Source organism: Capra hircus, chromosome 11, assembly GCF_001704415.2.
Source record: "Capra hircus breed San Clemente chromosome 11, ASM170441v1, whole genome shotgun sequence".
Lineage (NCBI taxonomy): Eukaryota > Metazoa > Chordata > Mammalia > Artiodactyla > Bovidae > Capra > Capra hircus.
Genome location: NC_030818.1, coordinates 26,061,075 through 26,082,813, shown reverse-complemented (window position 1 = coordinate 26,082,813; position 21,739 = coordinate 26,061,075). Strand labels below are relative to the sequence as shown.

At 40.6% G+C, this 21,739-nt stretch overlaps 1 protein-coding gene across 1 annotated transcript in view; it reads left to right on the top strand.

The window, feature by feature from the left end:
* Nucleotides 11,365-21,739, top strand: part of LRPPRC (leucine rich pentatricopeptide repeat containing) — a 99,060-nt gene continuing 88,685 nt past the window's right edge. Inside the window, exons 1-2 of the mRNA XM_018055178.1 lie at nucleotides 11,365-11,561; nucleotides 20,765-20,964. Of these exons, the coding sequence (XP_017910667.1) occupies nucleotides 11,413-11,561; nucleotides 20,765-20,964 (349 nt within the window). The 5' untranslated portion in view covers nucleotides 11,365-11,412. The remainder of the gene's footprint in view (nucleotides 11,562-20,764; nucleotides 20,965-21,739) is intronic.

Sequence of the window (21,739 nt, the reverse complement as noted above, 5' to 3'; positions counted from 1 at the left end):
CGGCATTTCCAAATACCATGCTTATTTTAGCGGTCCCAGGTAAAACATGATTTCCTCTGAAGGTTCACAGGCTTGACAAAAGGGTTTCCAAACAAGTTTTATGATTTACCATCGGCAGATAATTAGAATGTCTTTTCAATCACTGGCATCTGGATAAAGTAATTTTGTCCCAGCATGGGCATTTCTAGGAAGCAAACAAAAGTCAAAAACGAAAGAGCTTGCTGGAAGCTTTCTTAAAAAGAAAATCTTTCAAGAACTGCTCTCAGCTGCAGGAAGGGAACGTTCCCACACCAATGTGATTAGCAAAATAAATGGGGGCTTTGAACAGTGTAGATCAACAAAAGAATATCTGGTGTGATTCAAGGAAGGAAATCTCTGGTTATACATCTAAACCTGCAAATGGGACCGATAAAATGAAATGTCAGTCTCATGAATTCAGTCCTAAGTGAGTCTAAAATTCACAGGTTTCTAAAGTCAATTTAGCATTTCCAAATCTGGCAACAGATAACTTTCTGATGCCCTGTACTAGGTGCCACAAGCAAGGGGAGATGAGAAAGTGGACCTGAGATCTAAATTTCTCATCTGGTTGAGAAGGCCAGACTAACAGAATGAAAGGGGCATGATCAAATGCCATATTGTGCGGTACTGATTTTAAGTTGAATATAAGTTCAGAAATAAGAGAAATCAGTGTTGGCTGGGGCGGAAGAGTTCCTGGGGGGCAGAGTAGCCAAAGACCCCAAATGAGCCCAGACATATTCTTCTCCTGGCCGGCCTGCCATTGTTGCCACTGCTGCTGCGTCTCTGCCTTGTGATTGCTGTTTTAAAACAGTGTAGGGTAATGGTTAGATACACACTGGCTTTGGAACCCACTTGCCTGAGTTTCAAACCTGACTCAACCACTTACTATTAACAGCTCTGTGAGTGGGTGACAGATAGTGAGATAGGCTCAGTTGTGAGATAGTCGCTCAGTCATATCCGACTCTTTGCAACGCCATGGACTGTAGCCTGCCAGGCTCCTCTGTCCATGGGATTCTCCAGGCAAGAATACTGGAGTGGGTGGCCATTTCCTTCTCCAAACAGCTGTGTGATCTTGGGCAAATTAGCTTTTCTATGCCTCAGTTTCTCATTTATAAAATGTAGTTACTAAGAGATTCCATCTTACAGAACCGTTAAGAATGTTGAATGAGTTAAAGTATGTATTTCACACAACGAATTTAAAATTTGTGCGCATCAGAATTACCTGGGGAGTTTATGTAAAATATGGAATCTGTAGAAGTTAAAGACATTAAGCTCCCTAGTGCAGTTAATTATATTTGGGGAGATGGTGGGAGAAGTGTATGGAGATTTCTCTTCTTTGAGTGTCTTATGTACAAGCCACTTGATCAGCAGACCATTTCACCTTTGTTCTAGGGTGTTTCTCTTCAACTTCTTGCACTATTTTGCTGTGGAATATTTTTGGTGTGTTAGTTTCAATTTGGATTATTTCTGATTTTTTTTTTAAATCCATTTTTTGACTTCTTCCCTTTTGTTGAAACTTTGGAGTATAGCTTGGTTATGTTTTAATCTTAGGGCATTATCTTTAATTTCAGGGCATTATCTTTTTTTTAATGTAATGAAATTATAACCAACAAAATGAAAAATGAGAACACAGAGAATGAATCAAAACATTAAAAATAATTTAAAAAGTCAAGTTATTGATGCTTGCAGGAAGCATGCTATTAAAGAATTAAACCTAAAACTATCATGGATAATGATCCCATCCAAACTCAGTATGTATTAAGTGGGCCTTTTTCCAGTGCAACAGCAAAAACCTCTTTCAAATCAGCTTAAGGACAAAGGTGATTTATTGGCTCATGTACCTGGGAAGTCCAGGGGTAAATGTGGCTTCAAGCACGACTGGATACAGAAACACCAATGAAGTCGTCAGATTTCTCTCTGGACCTTGGCTGTGCTTCTCTGTGTTGTTCTCATTCTCTCCCTCTACATACAGGTGGCTTTGCGGGGCAGGGAGAATGACCACCAGCAATTACTGCTTCCCATTTTCATGGCTGATAACTCTAGGATAAGATGTCTTTCCTACCATTTGCAGTTAGTAAAATCAACGAATTATGCCAACTGCCTTAGTTTGGGTCCCTCTCGCTATAGCCCAAAGGATGGGATTCTCTCATATTCTAGGCTTGGCTCATGTGCAGATCCGTTTACCACTAGTGGGGGTGATATTGGAAATCAGAAGTTTGAATGTAGGGGAAACATTGTGAAACAACAGCAAATGCTGCCAGTCTCTTCCATCTAAACATGCAGTGATACACAAGTATCTTTCTTCCCACATATAATTTTAAAAAGTACTTTAATCTAACATCATTCAACTGTTCCACACTTAACTGAAAACATGCCACTCACTCTCCAGTGGGAGACAACCCCAGGACACACACTATTTCTACATCTTGCTTGCTGTACCACATTTCCAGGTGATCTTCATTCTTCCTGGTCAAGCCTGGAAAGCAAAATGGGTAGCCGAGAACAACAACCATATCAATATCTTTGCACCTTAATGCAATGAAAAATCCATAAATTCTCTACTAAGCACAAGTTAACTCTAGTAATTTCCCTCTCCAAATTAAGCTGAAGTTATTAGAAGGTTGGTGGCATAAAAGTGTCCAACTTGCAAAAGAAATTATTTTCCAACCTTTAGACACATGCTAAAACAAAATTTCTCAGTACCTCTTGCTCTTAGAAATTATATTTTCTAGTTCCTTAAAAACAAACAAAAACAGTTATACAGGAAATTTAAGAGACCCATGTTACATTTTAGGAATTACCAATGACTGTTTAATAAAGACTTTCTAAAGTTCATGTTCAGCTAATACGAGGATGGTAACTGTTTTCTGTCTTGAAGGGACTCAGTTGCAGAGTACATGGAAATGACAATTATGTTTGACCACTATGCTATATTGATTTATCCAGACACTATCCGCCCTATGGGAAACACATAAACTTTCAGCCGTCACACATGGTAACACTGGGAAAATATCAGCAATAACCCCTTGTTGCCAGTGGTGGTTACTTTCTTATAGTAAGTGACCCTGCATCTGTCTTCCTGGTTTATATGCTTATGAAAGAACTGTTGTTTGACAGAACTGTTGCTGAAGGGTGTAACAATGACAAACTGGACCTCCACTTATAATGAGAATCTCAGGCTGTGTGCAAATAAAGGTCTGAGCAGAATATTTTTTGAATAATTGGGAATTACATAAATGAATAAATTTGGCTATGAAGAATGTAGTCACAGATGGATTTAGCCCTTGATTCATCAGACACGTTGCCTTAAGAGAAAATACAATAACTAAACAAATCTGCTGGTTAAAATATGTTAAGGCTTTTAACCAAAACAGGCTTTTAAACTCAAGACAATCACTTGTTTCTTTGCTCATGCTAGTTTGGATGTATTTGTGTGAAAATTGAAGGTGTCTCCAAAAAGGCCAACAAACAATTATGAATGATCAGTTCCATTTTTTGATTCTTTGTGATTCCTCATAAATTATATGAGGGCAAGAAAAGGTTAATTTGACCGAAGTGAAAGGAGATTAATGCCCACTGCCTTTTAAATTTTCCATTCAAAGCATTGAGTACCATACTTTTAGCTCAGAATTTTGAACACACTTTTTTTTTTTTTAAACTTTGGTCTTAAATGAAAATCTCTGTCTTAGATTGTATTGGCAACAATCTCAGATACTTCATATTTTGTGTAAAATGACAGCAACAACAGGTAGTTTTGGTGTTGGAGCAACTATTTGTTGGAGAAGTCAATCAACTCTTGTTCCTGTGAACAAATCTCCAGCTCAAGAGGTACAGCCTGATACATTTGTCTGTCTCCTGTTGTTTACCTTGCATTTATATTGACATGATTGAGTACAGTGCTTTTCAAACTCCAACTCATGATACAGGTGAAGAATGAAATAAAAATATAACCAGAACTTAAGATCTTTTTCTTTATGAACACAATATCATCTACAAAGTAGACAGAATAGTAAAATGAACTCCCATACACCCATCACCCAGTTTTAACAATAGCAAGATGTTCACACCTGCTTCTTATGTCCTGTTGTTCCAACTTTTACTCCTTGGGAGGTATTTTCGAGAAAATTCCAAACAGAATGTTAATTTACTTCTACATAAGTCAGCATGTGGCTTCCCAGATGGCACTAGTGGTAAAGAAGCCGCCTGCCAATGTAGGAGACCAAAGAGACATGGGTTCAATCCTGGGACGATCCCCTGGAGGAAGGCATGGCAACCCACTCCAGTATTCTTGCCTGGAGAATCCTGTGGACAGAGGAACCTGGTGGGCTACAGTATATGGGGTGGCAAAGAGTCAGACACGACTGAAGTGACTTGACACGCACGCATGCCAGCATGTTATCTTTAAAAAATATATAAATATTTTCTTACATAAAAACAAAATCCATTACTACATTAAAAAAGCAACAATTCTTGAATTATTCACTATACCTCAAGTGTCTGAAAAATGTCTTTTTATAGCTAGTTTGAACTAGGATCAATCAGGATTTAAAAAAATAAAATAGAGGGATTCCCTGGTGGCCAGTGATTAAGACATTGCCTTCCAATGCAGGAGGAGGCTGATCCCTCCTCGAGGAGCTAAGATCCCACATGGCTCATGGCCAAAAAACCAAACCATGAAACAGAAGCAATACAGAAACAGATTCAATACGACTTTTAAAATGTCCCACATCAAAAAACAACAAAATTTAAACAACAACAACAACATTTTAAAAATGAAACAGAAGAAGATAGATTAGTAGATATCTAACAGCATCACATGTAGCAAGGTTAGTTATTATTTTATGAAATTTTTTGGTTATATATCTATTAGGGTCATTTATGAAATGAATTTTCTTATCATTGTTCATAGCCACAGAAGCATAAACACTGTTGGTTTAGTGATCCTCTCCTTTATTCAGCAGGCTCTGGGCAGACCTCTGTGTCCAAAAACATTCTGTGCAGTTTAAAGAGGGATGTATGTACAGAAAGGAGAGCTCTTCATTTTTGCTGTTTCCCCTGCCTAGAAGTCCTCTCGCCACCGTGTCTACTATTTCACATCCTACCCAGGCTCCAAGGGCTGAAATGTCATTCCCACTACGAATACTTCTTCTGTTCTCCTGCCTGGCAGTCATTTGGCTTGCCTCTTCTTCATTCTCCTCGCCATACTGCCTAATGTGGTGGTTATTTATGTACAGTATGTGTTTTATCATCTCCTATAAGTTAAGCCCCTCAAGTGTAGGACAGAAAATTTCTTTGCCCTGAGATGTAAACTGCCCCATGATCTGCTTACACTAAGCATTTAACAACTGAATAAACTGAGATAGGAATTTGGGACAATAGCTATAGATTATTAGGCAGTAAAGATGCTGGTGTCAAAAACTGGACCCCAAGGAGATACTGGAGAAGAACCCAAATTCATGAGGTTTAGACTTGATTACGAAAAGCAACAATAATTTTTCACAGTTTCCTATGCAAGTTCTAACATTCCCCAAAAATCCTGGGAGGAAAGAATAGATATCACCAGTTTTACACTTTTTTTTTTTTTTTTTTACACACACACACACAAAACAAACAGTTAAGTAATTTTTCAAACTGTTAAGATTCTGTTCCAAGGCAATTCTATTAACTGGGGATGGGGACCCCTAATTTTTTTTCCTTAAATTTTATTTTTAATTAGAGGATAATTACAATACTGTGATGATTTCTGCCATACATCAACATGAATTGGCTGGTCATAGGTATACATATGTCCCCTCCCTTTGGGACCTCCCTCCCATCTCCCATCCCATCCCACCCCTCTAGGTTATCACAAAGCAGAGGCTTAGGGTTTGCTGCGTCACATGGCAAATTTCCACTGGCCATCTATGTTCTATATGGTAATGTATATGTTTCAATGCTACTCTCTCAAATCATCTCATCCTCTAACTGACAGTCAAATGCATTTCATAGTTCAGAATAAGCTAAGGGAGAAAACGAGGATGATCCACCTGGACTTCTCTTCCACAGCTTCTAGAGACTAAAGAAATCTGAGAACGATTTGGGAAGTCTGAACTGGTAAATAAGGAAAAATCCCTCATTCTCACTTACACACACATGTGTGCACGTATCTTGAGTGCATTAACAACTATTCATGCCTCAGATCTCCACTTAAAGATCCCTTTTAAAGGAAACGTTTAAAATTCCCAAATGAGGCACATTCTGTCAAGGAAACATGTCTCTTTCTTCAGCACCCGTTTCAGTGTGTAACTCCTTGACTGTGATTATTTAACACCTGCCTTGCCTCTTAGAATGTAATCTCCATAACTGCAGGAACCATGCCTGCTTTTGCCCATCCTATATTTTGTAGCACTTAACTTGCTGCCTCACAGAACTTAGGTATTTATTAAATAGTGGATACATTCACGATTGAATAAGTGAACGCTTGGTTCATCAGTATTGCCTCACACTTCAAGAGGATGACTCGCACAAGAATAGAGAGAGAGAATGCTGGTTGCGGACTAAGGGTTTTAGAGCTAAAAGCAAGTAGAAGAGAATATCCATTTATTTTCACCACTACCTCTACCAGCCTCCCTGATTCTGCAGCCATATGCCTTGTCTTTCCTTCTGTGACAATGGCTGGACTGTCTGGATTCTTACCTAAAGTCGACCCCTTCACTTTTGTATTGGATTCCATCCCATCTTGGATATTCAATGTACTTTCTCCCTCTTCTATATTAGCAATTTTTCACACCTTACTGGAGCACTGTCCAGTAGAATTTTCTATGATGATGAAAATGATAGCTAATATGTGACTATTGAGTACTTGAATGTGGTTAATTACTATGAAACTTAATTTTTAAATTTTTGATTGAAAATCTTAAAATCTTTAAAATTTAATTTAAATCTTCACTCCCCCATCCTTCATGTATTCTTAAACTCACTTCAAACAATAGTTTGACTCAACATGTTACAAAAATAGCTCTTCTAAACATCACCACGGACCTCTGAGTTGAGAAATCCTATGGTCAGTGATGAGTGCTCATTTTACCAGAACAGCCACGTTTTACATGGCTGATAATCCCCATGATTGGAAGACTTCTGTTATTTGTGAACTCATCACTCAGTTCTTCTTCTTCTCTGGCTATTCTCTCTCAGTCTCCTGTGCTGGATTTTCATCTTTGCATTCTCTAAATACTGAAATGTCACAAGTCTCAGACCTTTGACAGCATCTTTTCTCTATCCATATTTTCTTCCTAGGTGCTTTCACCCATTTCTATGGCTTCAAATATTAGATACAGACTTTAGACTCCAAGTGTATCTCTAGCTCTAAACTCCAGACTTGTATGTCAAACAGCCAAACCCCTGCTCAAACTTGACATTTAGATGTCTAACAGGCACCTCAAGAAGATTACTGTTGATTTTAATATTAAAAAATTAAGCTGATTGGAGAATAATTACTTTACAATATTGTGATGGTTTTGCCGTACATCAACATGAATTGGCCACAGGTATACATGTGTTCCCCCTCATCCTAAAACCCGCCTCCCATCTCCCTCCCCACTCTATCCCTCTGGGTTGTCCCAGAGGATGGCTTTGGGTGCCCTGCTCCATGCATCAAACTTGCACTGGTCATCTATTTTCCATATGGTAACGTACATGTCTCAATGCTGTTCTCTCAAATCACCCCACCCTCGCCTTCTCCCACTGAGTCCAAAAGCCTGTTCTTTACACCTGTCTCCTTTGTTGCCCTGCAGGTAGGATCATTGGCACCGTCTTTCCAAATTCCATATATACGTGTTAATATACAGTATTTGTCTTTCTCTTTCTGACTTACTTCAACTCTGATTTCAACTTTAAAATCTGTTTTTCCCTCAGTCCTCTCCTTCTTAATCAGTGTCATCTCCATCTTTATAATTATTCAGGCCAAAAATATTGGGGTCATTTTTTACTTACATCCCACAGTCAATCCATCAGTAAAGCCTCTTGGTTCCATTATTTAAATAGAGTGAGAATTTGACTCTTATTATCTGACCTGCCGACCCCCTAGTCCAAGTCACTACCATCTCTACTTTGTATTATTGCAAGAGCCTTCTCACTGGTCTCCCTTTCATTTATCCTCATTCCCTCAAAATCACCTTTTCAAACAGCAATGTGTGTGATCCTTTAAATATGCAAATGGACTCATATCGTCACAACATACTAAACTTTCCAAGGTTTCCTACCTCATTCTGAATAAAAATCAAAGTCCTTATAGCCACTTACAACACTCTGCATGATCAGGGCCCCAGCTGCCTCTCAGATCCTCAAGCCCACCATCCCCTCCACTACCTCTTTGCTCTTTCTTCTCATCCTCACTATCCTCACTGTTCTCCGAGTGGGTTAAGCATACCACCCTTAATTCCTTTACCCATATTTATTTCACATCACAGTTTTCCTCTGTCTTCCAAAACTAAACTTTGGAGCGAATCAAATCAAAGTCCAAACTTGGTCTCTATTGTTCTCTACTATATCCTCATCTCAAATAGTGCCTGGCACTGCACATGTGTTCAATGAGTGAGTAAATCTTATGCTAATGCCTAGTAGCATCAGTTCAGTTCAGTCACTCAGTTGTGTCCGACTCTGCGACTCCATGGACTGCAGGACACCAGGCCTTCCTGTCCATCACCAAATCCCAGAGTTTACCCAAACTCATGTCCATTGAGTCAGTGACGCCCTCTAACCATCTCATCCTCTGTCATCCCCTTCTCCTCACGTCCTCAATCTTTACCAGCATCAGGGTCTTTTCAAATGAGTCAGCTCTTCACATCAGGTGGCCAAAGTATTGGAGTTTCAGCTTCAGCATCAGTCCTTCCAATGAACACCCAGGACTGAATTCCTCTAGGATGGACTGGTTGGATCTCCTAGTAGTCCAAGGGACTCTCAAGAGTCTTCTCTAGTACCACAGCTCAAAAACATCAATTTTTGGCCACTCAGCTTTCATTATAGTCCAACTCTCACATCCATACATGACCACTGGAAAAACCATAGCCTTGACTAGATGGACCTTAGTCGGCAAAGTAATGTCTCTGCTTTTGAATATGCTGTCTAGCTTGGTCATAACCTTCCTTCCAAGGAGTAAGCGTCTTTTAATTTCATGGCTGCAATCACCATCTGCAGTGATTTTGGAGCCCCCAAAAATAAAGTCTGACACTGTTTCCACTGTTTCCCCATCTAGTTCCCATGAAGTGATGGGACCAGATGCCATGATCTTAGTTTTCTGAATGCTGAGTTTTAAGCCAGCTTTTTCACACTCCTCTTTCATTTTCATCAAGAGGCTCTTTAGTTCTTCTTCACTTTCTGCCATAATGGTGCTGTCATCTGCATATCTGAGGTTATTGATATTTGTCTCGGCAATCTTGATTCCAGCTTGTGCTTCATCCAGCCTAGCATTTCTCATGATGGACTCTGCATATGTTAAATAAGCAGGGTGAAAATATACAGCCTTGACGTACTCCTTTTCCTATGTGGAACTAGTCTGTTGTTCCATGTCCAGTAATAACTGTTGCTTCCTGGCCTGCATACAGATTTCTCAAGAGGCAGGTCAGGTGGTCTGGTATTCCCATCTCTCTCAGAATTTTCCACAGTTTCTTGTGATCCACACAGTCAACGGCTTTGGCATAGTCAATAAAGCAGAAATAGATGTTTTCCTGGAACCCTCTTGCTTTTTCAATGATCCAGCGCATGTTGGCAATTTGATCTTTGGTTCCTTTGCCTTTTCTAAAACCAGCTTGAAAATCTGGAAGTTCACAGTTCACGTATTGCTGAAGCCTGGCTAAGAGAATTTTGAGCATTACTTTACTAGTGTGTGAGATGAGTGCAATTGTGTGGTAGTTTGAGCATTCTTTGGCATCGCCTTTCTTTGGAATTGGAATGAAAACTGACCTTTTCCAGTCCTGGGGCCACTGCTGAGTTTTCCAAATCTGTTGGCAAATTGCGTGCAGCACTCTCACAGCATCATCTTTTAGGATGTCAAATAGCTCAACTGGAATTCCATCACCTCCACTAGCTTTGTTTGTAGTGAGGCTTCGTAAGGCCCACTTGACTTCACATTCCAGTGTAGTATAACCCAGAGTAAATCATTTAACTTTTTCGTTTTTGGATCTTCTTGTTCTCACCTCTCAAAGGAGAAATGAGCTCGAATACCTCCAAACACATTTATTCAGTGATTAATGCTTCACATCAGGTAGGCGCTTCTACTACTGGAAAAAGTCACACAGTTCCTGCTTTCCAGGAGCTCGAGTGCTGAAGGGAAATGATCCTCCAGGGCTCCCAGAGAAATTTTCTGAGCATTCAGTTGGGGATGCTTAGAACGCAGCTAGGTGAAGAGGGTGTTGGAGAGCTGGTTACACCTGAAGCTAGTTCTTGGCTTCCCAGATATTCCTATTTCCCCAACAGATATTGAAAGGGGCAAAACTTTGCTGAGGAAGCTATTCCGAATTGTGTTGGAAAATACATAACTGTCACCTAAGTGTTTTTACAAACTAAGATGGCATGATAGCATAGTACTGTTTTAAAAGAGTTGTTTGAGTGGAAACCTTTGGGTAACTTAGAAACTTGTAACCAAAGTTTACATATACAATACGCAAAATATTAAGTTGATATATGTGCGTAGGGGGCCCTTCAAGGTCGTAAGGCCGGGAGACTCTTCTTTCCCCAGATTTGGCGCAGGACTCTTTTTTTTTTTTTTTCTTCCAAGACTCAATTATACTGTGATCTTACCTCCCATGCTAGTGCATTTACTGAAGGAAGGGGCGGGTGGGAGTTGGGGAATATAATACGTTCACTTCCAGCCCAGTGCAAAAGTCTTGAACTTTTTCCTGCCCCACACTTGGAGAGTATAGAACGTTCCCTTCGGTAGGCGCGGCAACCTGTGCTCGGAGCCGTAACTGACGGCCGCAAAATCCGCAGAGTGCAGAGAATTGTCCCACACTCCTGGATCTTCATAATCGGCCCGTCTGGAGAATTCCCGGGGTTTCTGGCTAGTTGGCCCAGCCGCAAGCCCTTGCGCTAACCTGGGCGGAGTCGACCTTTTCCGACTCTACCAACTGAAAAGTGTAGGGGTGGAGGGACTGAACATGCCGACATGAAGGAAAGAGGACCGAAAGAGACGCCCCCTAAAATTATAAATCAATCTATTTTCTTATATAAATATCTCATGGGGACCTTATGTCCTGGGAGAAGCAAGGTCTTCCATCTCCTGATTTATAACAACAGATGCTTCCCCCTACGTCTAGCACGCCCAGTCGTTGGTCTCTTCCGCGCCGGGCAACCTAGCGGTCACGTGCCCCTCCTGTCCTTCTCGCTCAGCGTGCATCCTGCTTTGGGGACGGCCGAGCCATGGCAGCTCTGCTGAGACCGGCCCGCTGGCTCCTCCGCGCCGCAGCGGCCCCGTACCTCCCACTCTCCCTGCGCCTCCTCGCGGGCGGCCCGGGCCGGCCTGACGCCGCTGTCTGTCTGCGCGCCGCTCGAGCCAGGCCTGTTGCCGGGTGAGTTCCCGGCCGCTTCCCCCGGCCTTCCTGTATGCAGCTCGGCCGTCCTCCCGGGGGCGAGGACCGGATCCTGCCTGTACTCTGTCCACACCTTTTTCCCGGCTCCTGGGCCTGGCGTCCCCGGGCCTCCGACCACACTCCTCATCCCGCAGGGGCGGAGTTTGGGGTGGCGGGCTCGATCGCCTTCAGAAGGTCACGGGCAGGGCATGCTTCCGGCATGGGTCCTAACCTTCGCCGTCTCGCACTTGGTCTATTTGCCCTCGGGCTACGGACAGCCTAGGAAGCTGAGGGGGAGCTTTGAAGGCTGTTGCTGGGGGTCAGGTGTTACTGCTTAATCATTGAGTAGGTTGGGTGCTGTCCCACGTGCAAGCCGTATTGCACCAGCTAGGATTTAGGTTTCGAGAGCTTTGTTTTTGGGAGGGAGGGTAGGTTGGGAATTCTGGGTGAGCTAGGGACAGCTTAAAGGTGGAAGTTTAATTATGACCCCTTAGGGATTTTGCCTGCGTTTTGGGTGGTGTTTACCTCAGTGTTTACGAGGATGTGAGGTGGGTTGGGAGTTGTCACGGTACTTCAAACCCATCCGTCTCAAACTGGATTCATCACTTTACTGTACGCCAGAAACTAATACACCCTTCTAAGTCAACTACATTTCAATTTAGAAAATTAAAAAAATATATATCAAACTGGATTCATCTTTCCTATTGTATCTGTTCGTCTTGTGTTTCCTGTTTTAGTGAACTTTGCTATTTCTATCAGTTTTCTAAAAGATTTTTCATTTACATTTCCTTGACACCTCCCTGTCCCCACCTCTGCTGCTGCTGCTAAGTCGCTTCAGTCGTGTCCGACTCTGTGCGACCCCGTAGATGGCAGCCCACCAGGCTCCCTCGTCCCTGGGATTCACCAGGCAAGAACACTGGAGTGGGTTGCCATTTTCTTCTCCAATGCATGACAGGAAAAGTGAAAGTGAAGTCTCTCAGTCATGTCCGACTCTATGTGACCCCATGGACTGCAGGCTACTAGGCTCCTCTATACATGGGATTTTCCAGGCAAGAGTACTGGAGTGGGTTGCCATTGCCTTCTCCGGTCCCCACCTCTACCCCTGTGTATTGATCGCAGAAATGATGTCCTATTAGATCTGCTTCATTTGGAATAATTCCCCACCTTCTCCCCACATTATTCTGTAGTTCCCATGATAATTTGATCATGTCATTGTCCTGCTTAGAGTGGGACATGGTGGTGGCTCCCTGGTGGTGGTTCCAGGGTAAGGTGCTTCGTGATCTGGAGATGGATGTGGAGCTGCCCTTCTTGTGAGTTCATTCCCATGGCATCCAGACTCTGCTTCAGAGTCCTTGACAGCAGGGCTTCCGAAACTATAATGAGTGCAGGAATTCTCGGGGGATCTTGTGAAAATGTGGATTCTGGTTTTGTAGGTATAGGCAGGAGACAGATTCCACCTTTTTAACAAGCCCCCGGATGATAAAGGTGCTGCTGACCTGGGAACCAGCAAGGCTTTGATGGGCCACGTTGCACCTCTTCTTGCCTCTGATGGTGATTTCACTCTTGAAATATGTCTCCTCTGTTAAATCTCTGTTGCTGGCTTCTCACTATTGACCACTCCCTTGTGCGGAATTACTAAAGCATCAGTTAACACTGTTGAGTTTGTACCCACCAGCATCGCAGACTTCATTGTAAGTTCCTTGAAAGTGGGGGCTTTTTTTTTTTTTCTTGTCTTACTCTTTTTGTGTCCCCTCTTGTTTTTAACTTTGTGGCATATAGTAGATGTCAAATGTTTGTTGAGTAAATCAGTGAAAATCTTAGACATTGAGGAAGGAATATTTGTGAGAGGCAGAGGAGTTTGAAGGGGTACTCCCATTCATGTAATCCATTGGATCGCCACAAATTCACCTTGATCTTGATTTCCAGGAATGTCTGAGAAGGACAGATGAGTATTATTGAGTGAAATTATAGAATTTATTCATCAGTCCTTATGTGCTTATCAGAGAAAGGATAAGCATTGAGCTAAATCAGTTTGGGTGGCAGGTCTGGATTGAGCATTATCTTAAAGGTGAAGAGCACATATTGCCTTATGACAGACTGTTGTGACTTCTAAAATCGAAAGGAAAGAAAAGTTTTCCTTGTTTACCTCTCATTAAAAAAAACTTTCTGCAAATGTCAAAAGTTTGTCTTGGTCCCTTGGAGTTGCAATGCAGCCTCTACTCCTTTTATCAGTTACAGAGGGCAATGATAGGCATGTGTGTGGCTCATTATATTGATAAATGTGCCGTCCGTGAGAGAGGAAAGTAATACGACATTTCAGAGGCCAGAGAGTCATGATTGAAATGTTTGAAATATGTTTGGCGAGAGTCATTTGTTTGGCGGTAGCGCATTGCTCGTGTTTAAGAGAACACTGGTAATGAGTAGTCAGTGTTAACAGAGGAAGAAATTGGGAGGTTGTACTTTTATCCTATGTGTCTCTGTGGGGTGGGATGTAGTGGAAGTTGACACTGCAAAGGCCAGTCAGTTGATGAGAAAGTTGGTTGGAAGCCATTGGAGGGTTTTGAGAGGTACAGGTCTTGACAGTTTCCATAGACTCTGGGAGAGACAGGGACTGGGAATGGATAGACCAGTGAGGAACAACGTTTATGCTGCAGATCAGGGTTAATGGGGCCCCAACTAGGTGGTGCAGAACTGAGGAGAAGATAGATTTCTTTTCTGAGAGAACAGGAGCTTGGCAAGGATGTTAGAGTTAGGAAGAAACGAGTTGGAGATGAGGATAAAGGATAATACCTTTGGTGTAGATCTTTACCATTGTCAAACTGTGCGTGTGTAACTGTATCACATGTGCATTTCATCTTCTGTGCATTGTTGTATTACAAATTAGGAAACTGAGGCTTAGAAGGGTGAAGTAATTTACCTAGAATCCCCACAGCTGGGATTCATCCCCAGATGCTGTGATTCTCAGTTCCCAAATGTTCTGAATATGTTGTGTTTTAGGTACTGAAGGGATTACTTATGGACATAAAAAGACTTTTTAAAAGGCAATACATATTACATTATAAATTGAGGAATTAAAGGCGATCACAAGTAAGTAAGCATATGATCTCAGAGTGTAAACTCTGGAGGAAATATGGAGAATAATCTAATCTATCTCACTCTTTTATAGATTCTACAGAGTATCTTGCTCCACATCACATCGTAGGTCCCAGCCTGGTTAACTGATTTATCACTTCCTATCAAAGCTGAGACAAAGGAGACCTCCCTCTGGACTGGAGGAGCCAGAGATGGAGGGGACATCTGGATAGGTGGATGGGAATGGCATTGGTGTTTCAAGCCAGCAGACTGTTATCAAGTGTAGAAGGGCTGCAAGTGACTTTTTTATTCTGAAATTCTGTGACTTACCATAAAACATAAAGCAGTATTTGGGGGAACAGCTTAACTGGGCAAGACTTTCTAGAGAAATCAGGTCTTGAAAAATTTAGGGAGAAAACAGTGCAGGGAGAAAGTTCATTGTGACAGCTTTACAAAAGATTTTTTAAAAGATCAGTCAGATAAATTGAGTTGTTATTCAGTCACTAAATTGTGTCCGACTCTTTTTGACCCCATGAACTGCAGCACGCCAGGCTTCCCTGTCCTTAGCATCTGGAGTTTGCCCAAACTCATGTCCATTGAGTTGGTGATGCCATCCAACCATCTCATCCTCTGTTGTTCTCTTCTCCTCCTGCCCTCAGTCTTTCCCAGCATCAGGGTCTTTTTCCAGTAAGTCTGCTCTTCACATCAGGTGGCCAAAGGATTGGAGCTTCACTTCAGCATCAGTCCTTCCAGTGAACATTCAGGGCTGATTTCCTTTTGGATCGACTGGTTTGATCTCCTTGCTATAACTTAATTTTGTTCTCAGCAAGAATGTTAGAAAAATAAAGAGCTTGATGCAGTAGTTATTTCGGAATATTTACTTAAGTAAATAAAGCTGCAGAAATAGGTCTTTATCTACTTGGTATCCAAAAACATTTTCCTAACAGAAGTGCAATATTTTGGGAAACATTGCGTTATCTCTGTCTTTTTACATCGATTCCTGTTTGGTAAATGCTACTATCTCTGAGATTCTACAAGCTTAGAGTTGTGATAACTTGGCCAAAGTTACACGTCTTAGAAATGGCAGAGCCTGAATTCAGGTCAGTCTGTAGGACTCAAGCCCATGCTCTTAAAGCTGGTGTTTCCACTATGCCATGAAGGCTTCTGTTTTTGTCTCTAAAATTGATACATAATAGGCAGAGGATAAATTAAGTCTCTCTAGGGTACTTTTATTAATACTGAAGTTTTCTCTCTTACATGGGAGTGAGAATTAACAAATTTGTAGTGAAATTAGGTGGGGGTGTCAGTAGTATGTACTTCTTTCCCATCTCCACTGCCCACCCTAAGTTTCTGTCCGTCTCTCACCTGGACTACTGTAACAACATCCTAAAATGGTATCTGTTTATTCTTACTGCCCTATAATTTATTCTCCACCCCACAGCTAGACTGATCTTTTCAAAACAGACGTAGATCATGCCACAACCCCTGCTTACAAACCTTCAGTAGGGTTCTGATACAGTTTTGTGCTTGGGATGACATCTGTACTTAGAATAAAACCCAGACCCCTTACTTTCACAGTCCTCCATGTCTAGGCCAGCCTGCCTCTCCAGTATCATTCCATCTAGTCTTCACTTGCCTGGTCTGCCGACTATTCTCGTTTGCTGAGAATACTCATCCTCCATGTCTAGGCCAGCCTACCTCTCCAGTATCATTCCATCTATTGTTCACTTGCTTGGTCTGCCAATTATTCTCGTTTGCTGAGAATACTCATCCTCTCCTGTCTGTATGGTGGTTTTTTTTCATCCTTAGTTTATAAATTTGAATGTCATCTTGGTACATTTAATCCAAAGTAGAACTGTGCCATTATTCTTTCATGAAAGTCCCTTGTTTATTTCCTTAGTAGAACTTAACACGACTGGTGAGGTTTTTTTTTTTTTTAAGTTTAATTGATTATCAGGTTTATTAATACTTACTTGGCTTCCCCGGTGGCTCAGACAGTAAAGAATCTGTCTGCAATCAGGAGACCAGGGTTCGATCCCTGTCCACACAAAACCTGCACACAAATGTTTACAGTAGCTTTGTTCGTGAAAGTGGAAGTTGTGCCCAACTCTGGGACTGTAGCCGGCCAGGGTTCTCTGTCCTTAGGATTTTCCAGGCAAGAATCCTGGAGTTGGGTAGCCATTCCCTTCTCAAGGGGATCTTCCTGACCCAGGGATCAAACCCTGGTCTCCTGCATTGCAGGCAGATTCTTTACTGTCTGAACCACCAGGGAAGCCCAATATAATGGCCCCAAATTGAAAGCAACTTAATGTGTCCTTCTGTAGGTGAACTGATAAACAAATGGTAGTATAGCTGTACAAGAAAATGTTACCCAGCACTAAAAAGAAATGAACTATCAAGCCATGAAAACACACAGAGGAACCTTAAATGTATGTTGCTAGGTGAAAGAGGCCAATCTGGAAAAGACAATCCACTGTATGACGTTTCAGAAAAGGCAAAACAGGACAAGTGAAAAGTGGTTGCTTGCTTGTTTAGGAGGAGGGGGAGAGAATGAACAGGTTAGACACAGGGCAGTTTTAATACAGTGAAACTATTTTGTGGTTCTGTAATGCATGTCATGTATTTGTCAAAACCCATAGCATGGATATGTGCACACACAGAGTGAACCCTGGTGTAAACTATTGGTTGTCATTTGTGACAAATGTATCACACTAATACAGAATGCTAATAGAGGAAATTGGGTCGAGGGGAAAGAGGATATAATATATGGTAACTCTGTACGTTCTGAACAGTTTTTCTGTAAACTTAAAAATGCTGTGAAAAAGTAAGATATTTTAAAAAGTGACAGGCTTAATAAGGGAGTCCAGTGGAAGCCTATATATAATAGGCTAATAGTAATCAGTCTAATAATAATCTAGCCCTTGTACATTTTTGAAATATGGTTCCTCAACTATAAAATCATTATGTTTTTGCACTAAAGGGTCAAAAATCACTAGCAGCAATTATTAAGAAACAAAGGCAAAAAAAAAAAAACCTGAGGAAAAATTACTTTTTAAGTGCCAGATTTTGTCAGAAAAATTCAGGGGTAACCTGGATGTTAGTAGTGAATGCTGGAATCTCAGGAGGGAACCTGAGAAGTTTAACTTAAAAAATAGAAAGGAGCCATGTATGACGTGAGTGGCGTGATGAAATACTTTTCCCTTAGGTGTTTATGTCACTGGGTCGTCAGGATTTGGGAGCAGTGCATTTCAGCTGGTGCAGGCCTGATGTATAGGTTCCTGCCTTGCCATGGACCCACCTTAATCCCTGCACATGTTCTTTCCTTTCTGTTACCACATACCCGTTCTAGACTGCATGCATGCCCAGTCATGTCTGACTCTTTGCGACCCCATGATGGACTGCCAGGCTTCTCTCTCCATGGAGTTTTCCAGGCAAGAATACTGGAGTGGGTTACCATTCCTCCTCCAGGGGATCTTCCCAGCCCAGGGATCAAACCTGTGTCTCTTGGATCTTCTGTGTTGCATATAGGTTCTTTACCACTGCACCACCTGGAAGCCCTAGCTACAGAATTCTTTTTCTTTCAGGGTGTGTTCAAGTGGATTTAAAAATAAATTGTGACTCAAATAAAAAAAGGTAGAAAACGCAGTCCTACGAGGAAACACAGGAGAATCCTTTTGAAGAATGAAGAATCCTTCGGTTTAAATATGTAACCCTTCTCCCCAGTTTATTTTATAGCAGAATCATATTTTGACTTAACTAAATAAAGCTAAACACACTTACACGTGAAAGAGATTTGACAGCATTAAAGATTTGTGAGAAAAAAATAGCTTTAGAACGTTTTAAAAAAAAAGAACGTTCAGTCTACTGTGCTGGTTTATTAACATCTCTGTTTTCTCCCTGAATTTTGTTTGTTCGATGTTACATGTTAAAACTGCATTTTGAGGAGAGGTTTTATTTTTATGCTCCTCCACAGTTTATCAGATTTGGCTTGTATTAAAAAAACATCGACAAATACTACACTTCACTATGGTTTTTAAAAACTGTTTATTTTTATTTATTTGGCTGTTCCAGGTCTTGGTTGCAGCACTCTGGGTCTTTAGTTGTGACATGTGGGGTCTAGTTCCCTGACCAGGGATCAAACCCAGGCCCCCCGCCTTGGAAGCATGGAATGTTTGCCACTGGACCACCAGGGAAAGCCCCAATTTTTAAAAGATTTATTTTTATTTATTTGGCTACTTGGGGCACACAGACAGGGTCTTTGATCTTAGTTGCAGCATGTGGGATCTAGTTCCCTTGACCAGGGAGCGAACCCAGGTTCCCTGCTTTGGGAACAGAGTCTTAGCCACTGAGCCAGCAAGGAAGTCCCTTCACTATGATTTTGAAATCTCTCTTATTTAGCTTTCATTGGTGAGCAGTATTTTACACTCATCTGAACCTGACACATTGTTCTGAGTGATTTAAAATATTTTGTGTTTGCCTAACTTGGGGATAGGTTATTAATAACTGATCTCCTAGAAGGGGTAAATACATGTAGCAATATGTAGCAGTGTATCTTCTATGGTTCATAGGTAAAAACCTAGTATTCATTTCATTTAACTAGCTTTAATCAATTAGCCATCTACAAGTGCTGATCATTAGATTTCCTAATTAAGCAAGACGACATTGTTTTTAGTTAGTATTCTGATATTTTCTGTTGTTTTCCAGTCTGCTGTTTTACATCGGTGGAATCATTGATGGCCAGAGTGGTTGTGTTTTGTCCCGGGTCCTGGTGGTAGAATTTCTAGTTGGATATTGATTACTGCCTCAGTGTTTTGCGTAAACTTGTGAAACTACTGATGTTACTTTCTTTGATGTAACATTATGTAACATTAAGTTTTGTGATTGGTTTTTCAGGTTAGTAGCATAAGAAGTCAACAATTTTATTTTTAAACTCATGAGTATCTATTTACTTTGGTAATTGACTGTTCAGTTCAGATGCTCAGTCGTGTCTGACTCATTGCAGCCCCATGGACTGGAGCATGCCAGGCTTCCCTGTCCATCACCCACTCCCAGAGCTTCCTCAGACTCATGTCCATTGAGTTGGTGATGCCATCCAACCGTCTCATCCTCTAATTAACTGTGATTAAAAAAAAAAAAGTAACATGTTAAAAAAACGTGATTGTCATCGTAAGGGCTTTCTTGAATTAATGAGTAGAGTGTTTTTACATTATTACTTAGTTAATATATACTTAGTGTGTATTCTTTAGTAATACTTACTGGCTACTTCTGAAAAGTCTAAGATATTTGGGGGTAAATGTGTAAATCTCTGCAAATTAGATGATTTTATGTGAGATTGGAATGTATAGAAGTTCAGATTTAAAGATATATGACAGGGCTTCCTTCACACGTAAGGATTATTTCCGTTTCATGTTTGTAAATCAGGTACAGCCTGTATTTCTACAGTGTGAAATACCTCTGATTTCATGTTTTGGCTTGCATGTTAGACCTGCTTTATTAAAATAAATGGTTTAAGGGCTGTTTGCTTTTTGTAAATACATATGTTAGTCTGACCTTTATTAACTTTTTTTTTTTCACTTAAATGTTTCAGATTTATTTAGAAGGATGGGGAATACTTTTATCATTAATGATCCTTTAAAAAACTACATATTTGGAAATGGGTCTTATTAATAATTCAATATCTACACCTAGAAAATGTTCAAAGAGTGCTTTAGAATTCTTCACAATTTTAGGTATATTTTAGATCTCTTCTTCATTTGTAGAGGTTAGAAAAGCTTTGTAGCATAATCTTCATTTTTCTTCATTAACTTGGTTTTGGATAAGGGAGATTTAAAAACATACCATATTATTGTCTTAGTTTGAGATGATTCCATGTGGGAGGTTATCAAGAGACATTGTGCGACAGTTATTCAAGAGGTTACTTTGCATATAATTTATGTGTTGTGATTTTATTTAAAGCAAAGTTCAAAACTTTCTTCCCTACCAATTTATACTTCTGGACATTTTTGCTATTATGCTATGAATTTAGGTATTTAGTAACTAATAAAAAAGCTTTGTATAAATTTTACTCACAAAGATGACCTATGTGGATAGTAGTTGACATAGTTTATTACTAATTGTGTTTCATTTTGTAGAGGTCTACTGAGCCAAGCTAGGCTACATTCCATTGCTGCTGAAAAAAAGAATTATCTTCAGGAGGAGCCCACCTCTTCTCATAGAAGGAATGCCAGCCAATTTGATTGGGCTTTAATGAGGCTAGATAATTCTGTCCGAAGAACTGGCCGCATCCCTAAGACTCTTCTACAGAAAGTCTTTGATAACACCTGTCATTCAGGTATTTCAAAATTTTCTATTCAAAAAGTTGAACTTAAATTCTGGTTTGATGGTAAGCTCATTACAGAGCACATTGTTTGGTACTTTAAATTTTGTCATTTCTATTTGTGATTTTATGTTATGGTTGTGTTTTTTTTTTCCAATTCAACAGAGCAAAGTTTTGAGTGAAGCATTTTGTTTTGCATGTTTATTTCAAAATCAGCAAATAAAAATTGTCTTTTCCCACAGTTTATAAAAGAATCACTTTCAGTGGTAAATTTTCTTGGAAGATACTAGTTTTTATCTTCTCTTGCATAGTGTCTGCTTTCCCTAAGATGGTCATGTATGAAAATTTCCAGAAAGACTGAAGACTAATAATCATTATTTCACTTTCATTTTCACTTAGCTGTTAACATTCAAGTCACTTATGCAACTTTGATAATCTGATAGAAACTTATAGGCCCTCAAGTCCCCTCCCCCCAACCCCCCCAAAAAAACCGGACCACACAGGCTCACACAAAATCCTGCATTCAAGCCACACGTATAATTTTGTGTATAGTTTTGAGACCGTTCACCAGCTTCCCAAGCTCATCCATGATTTCAGTCACATTAAGAAGCTGTAGAATCTAATGATGAGGAATACCAAAGAAGTATCAGTAATAACTGGCATTTAAAGACAGTTTTTATCATTTTCTGCCTTTGATTTATTGAGTTACATGGCTATCACAGCAGTCAATTTTAGAACATTTCTATCACCCCCAAAAGAAACCTCCACACCCCTAAACATCAGCCCTCAA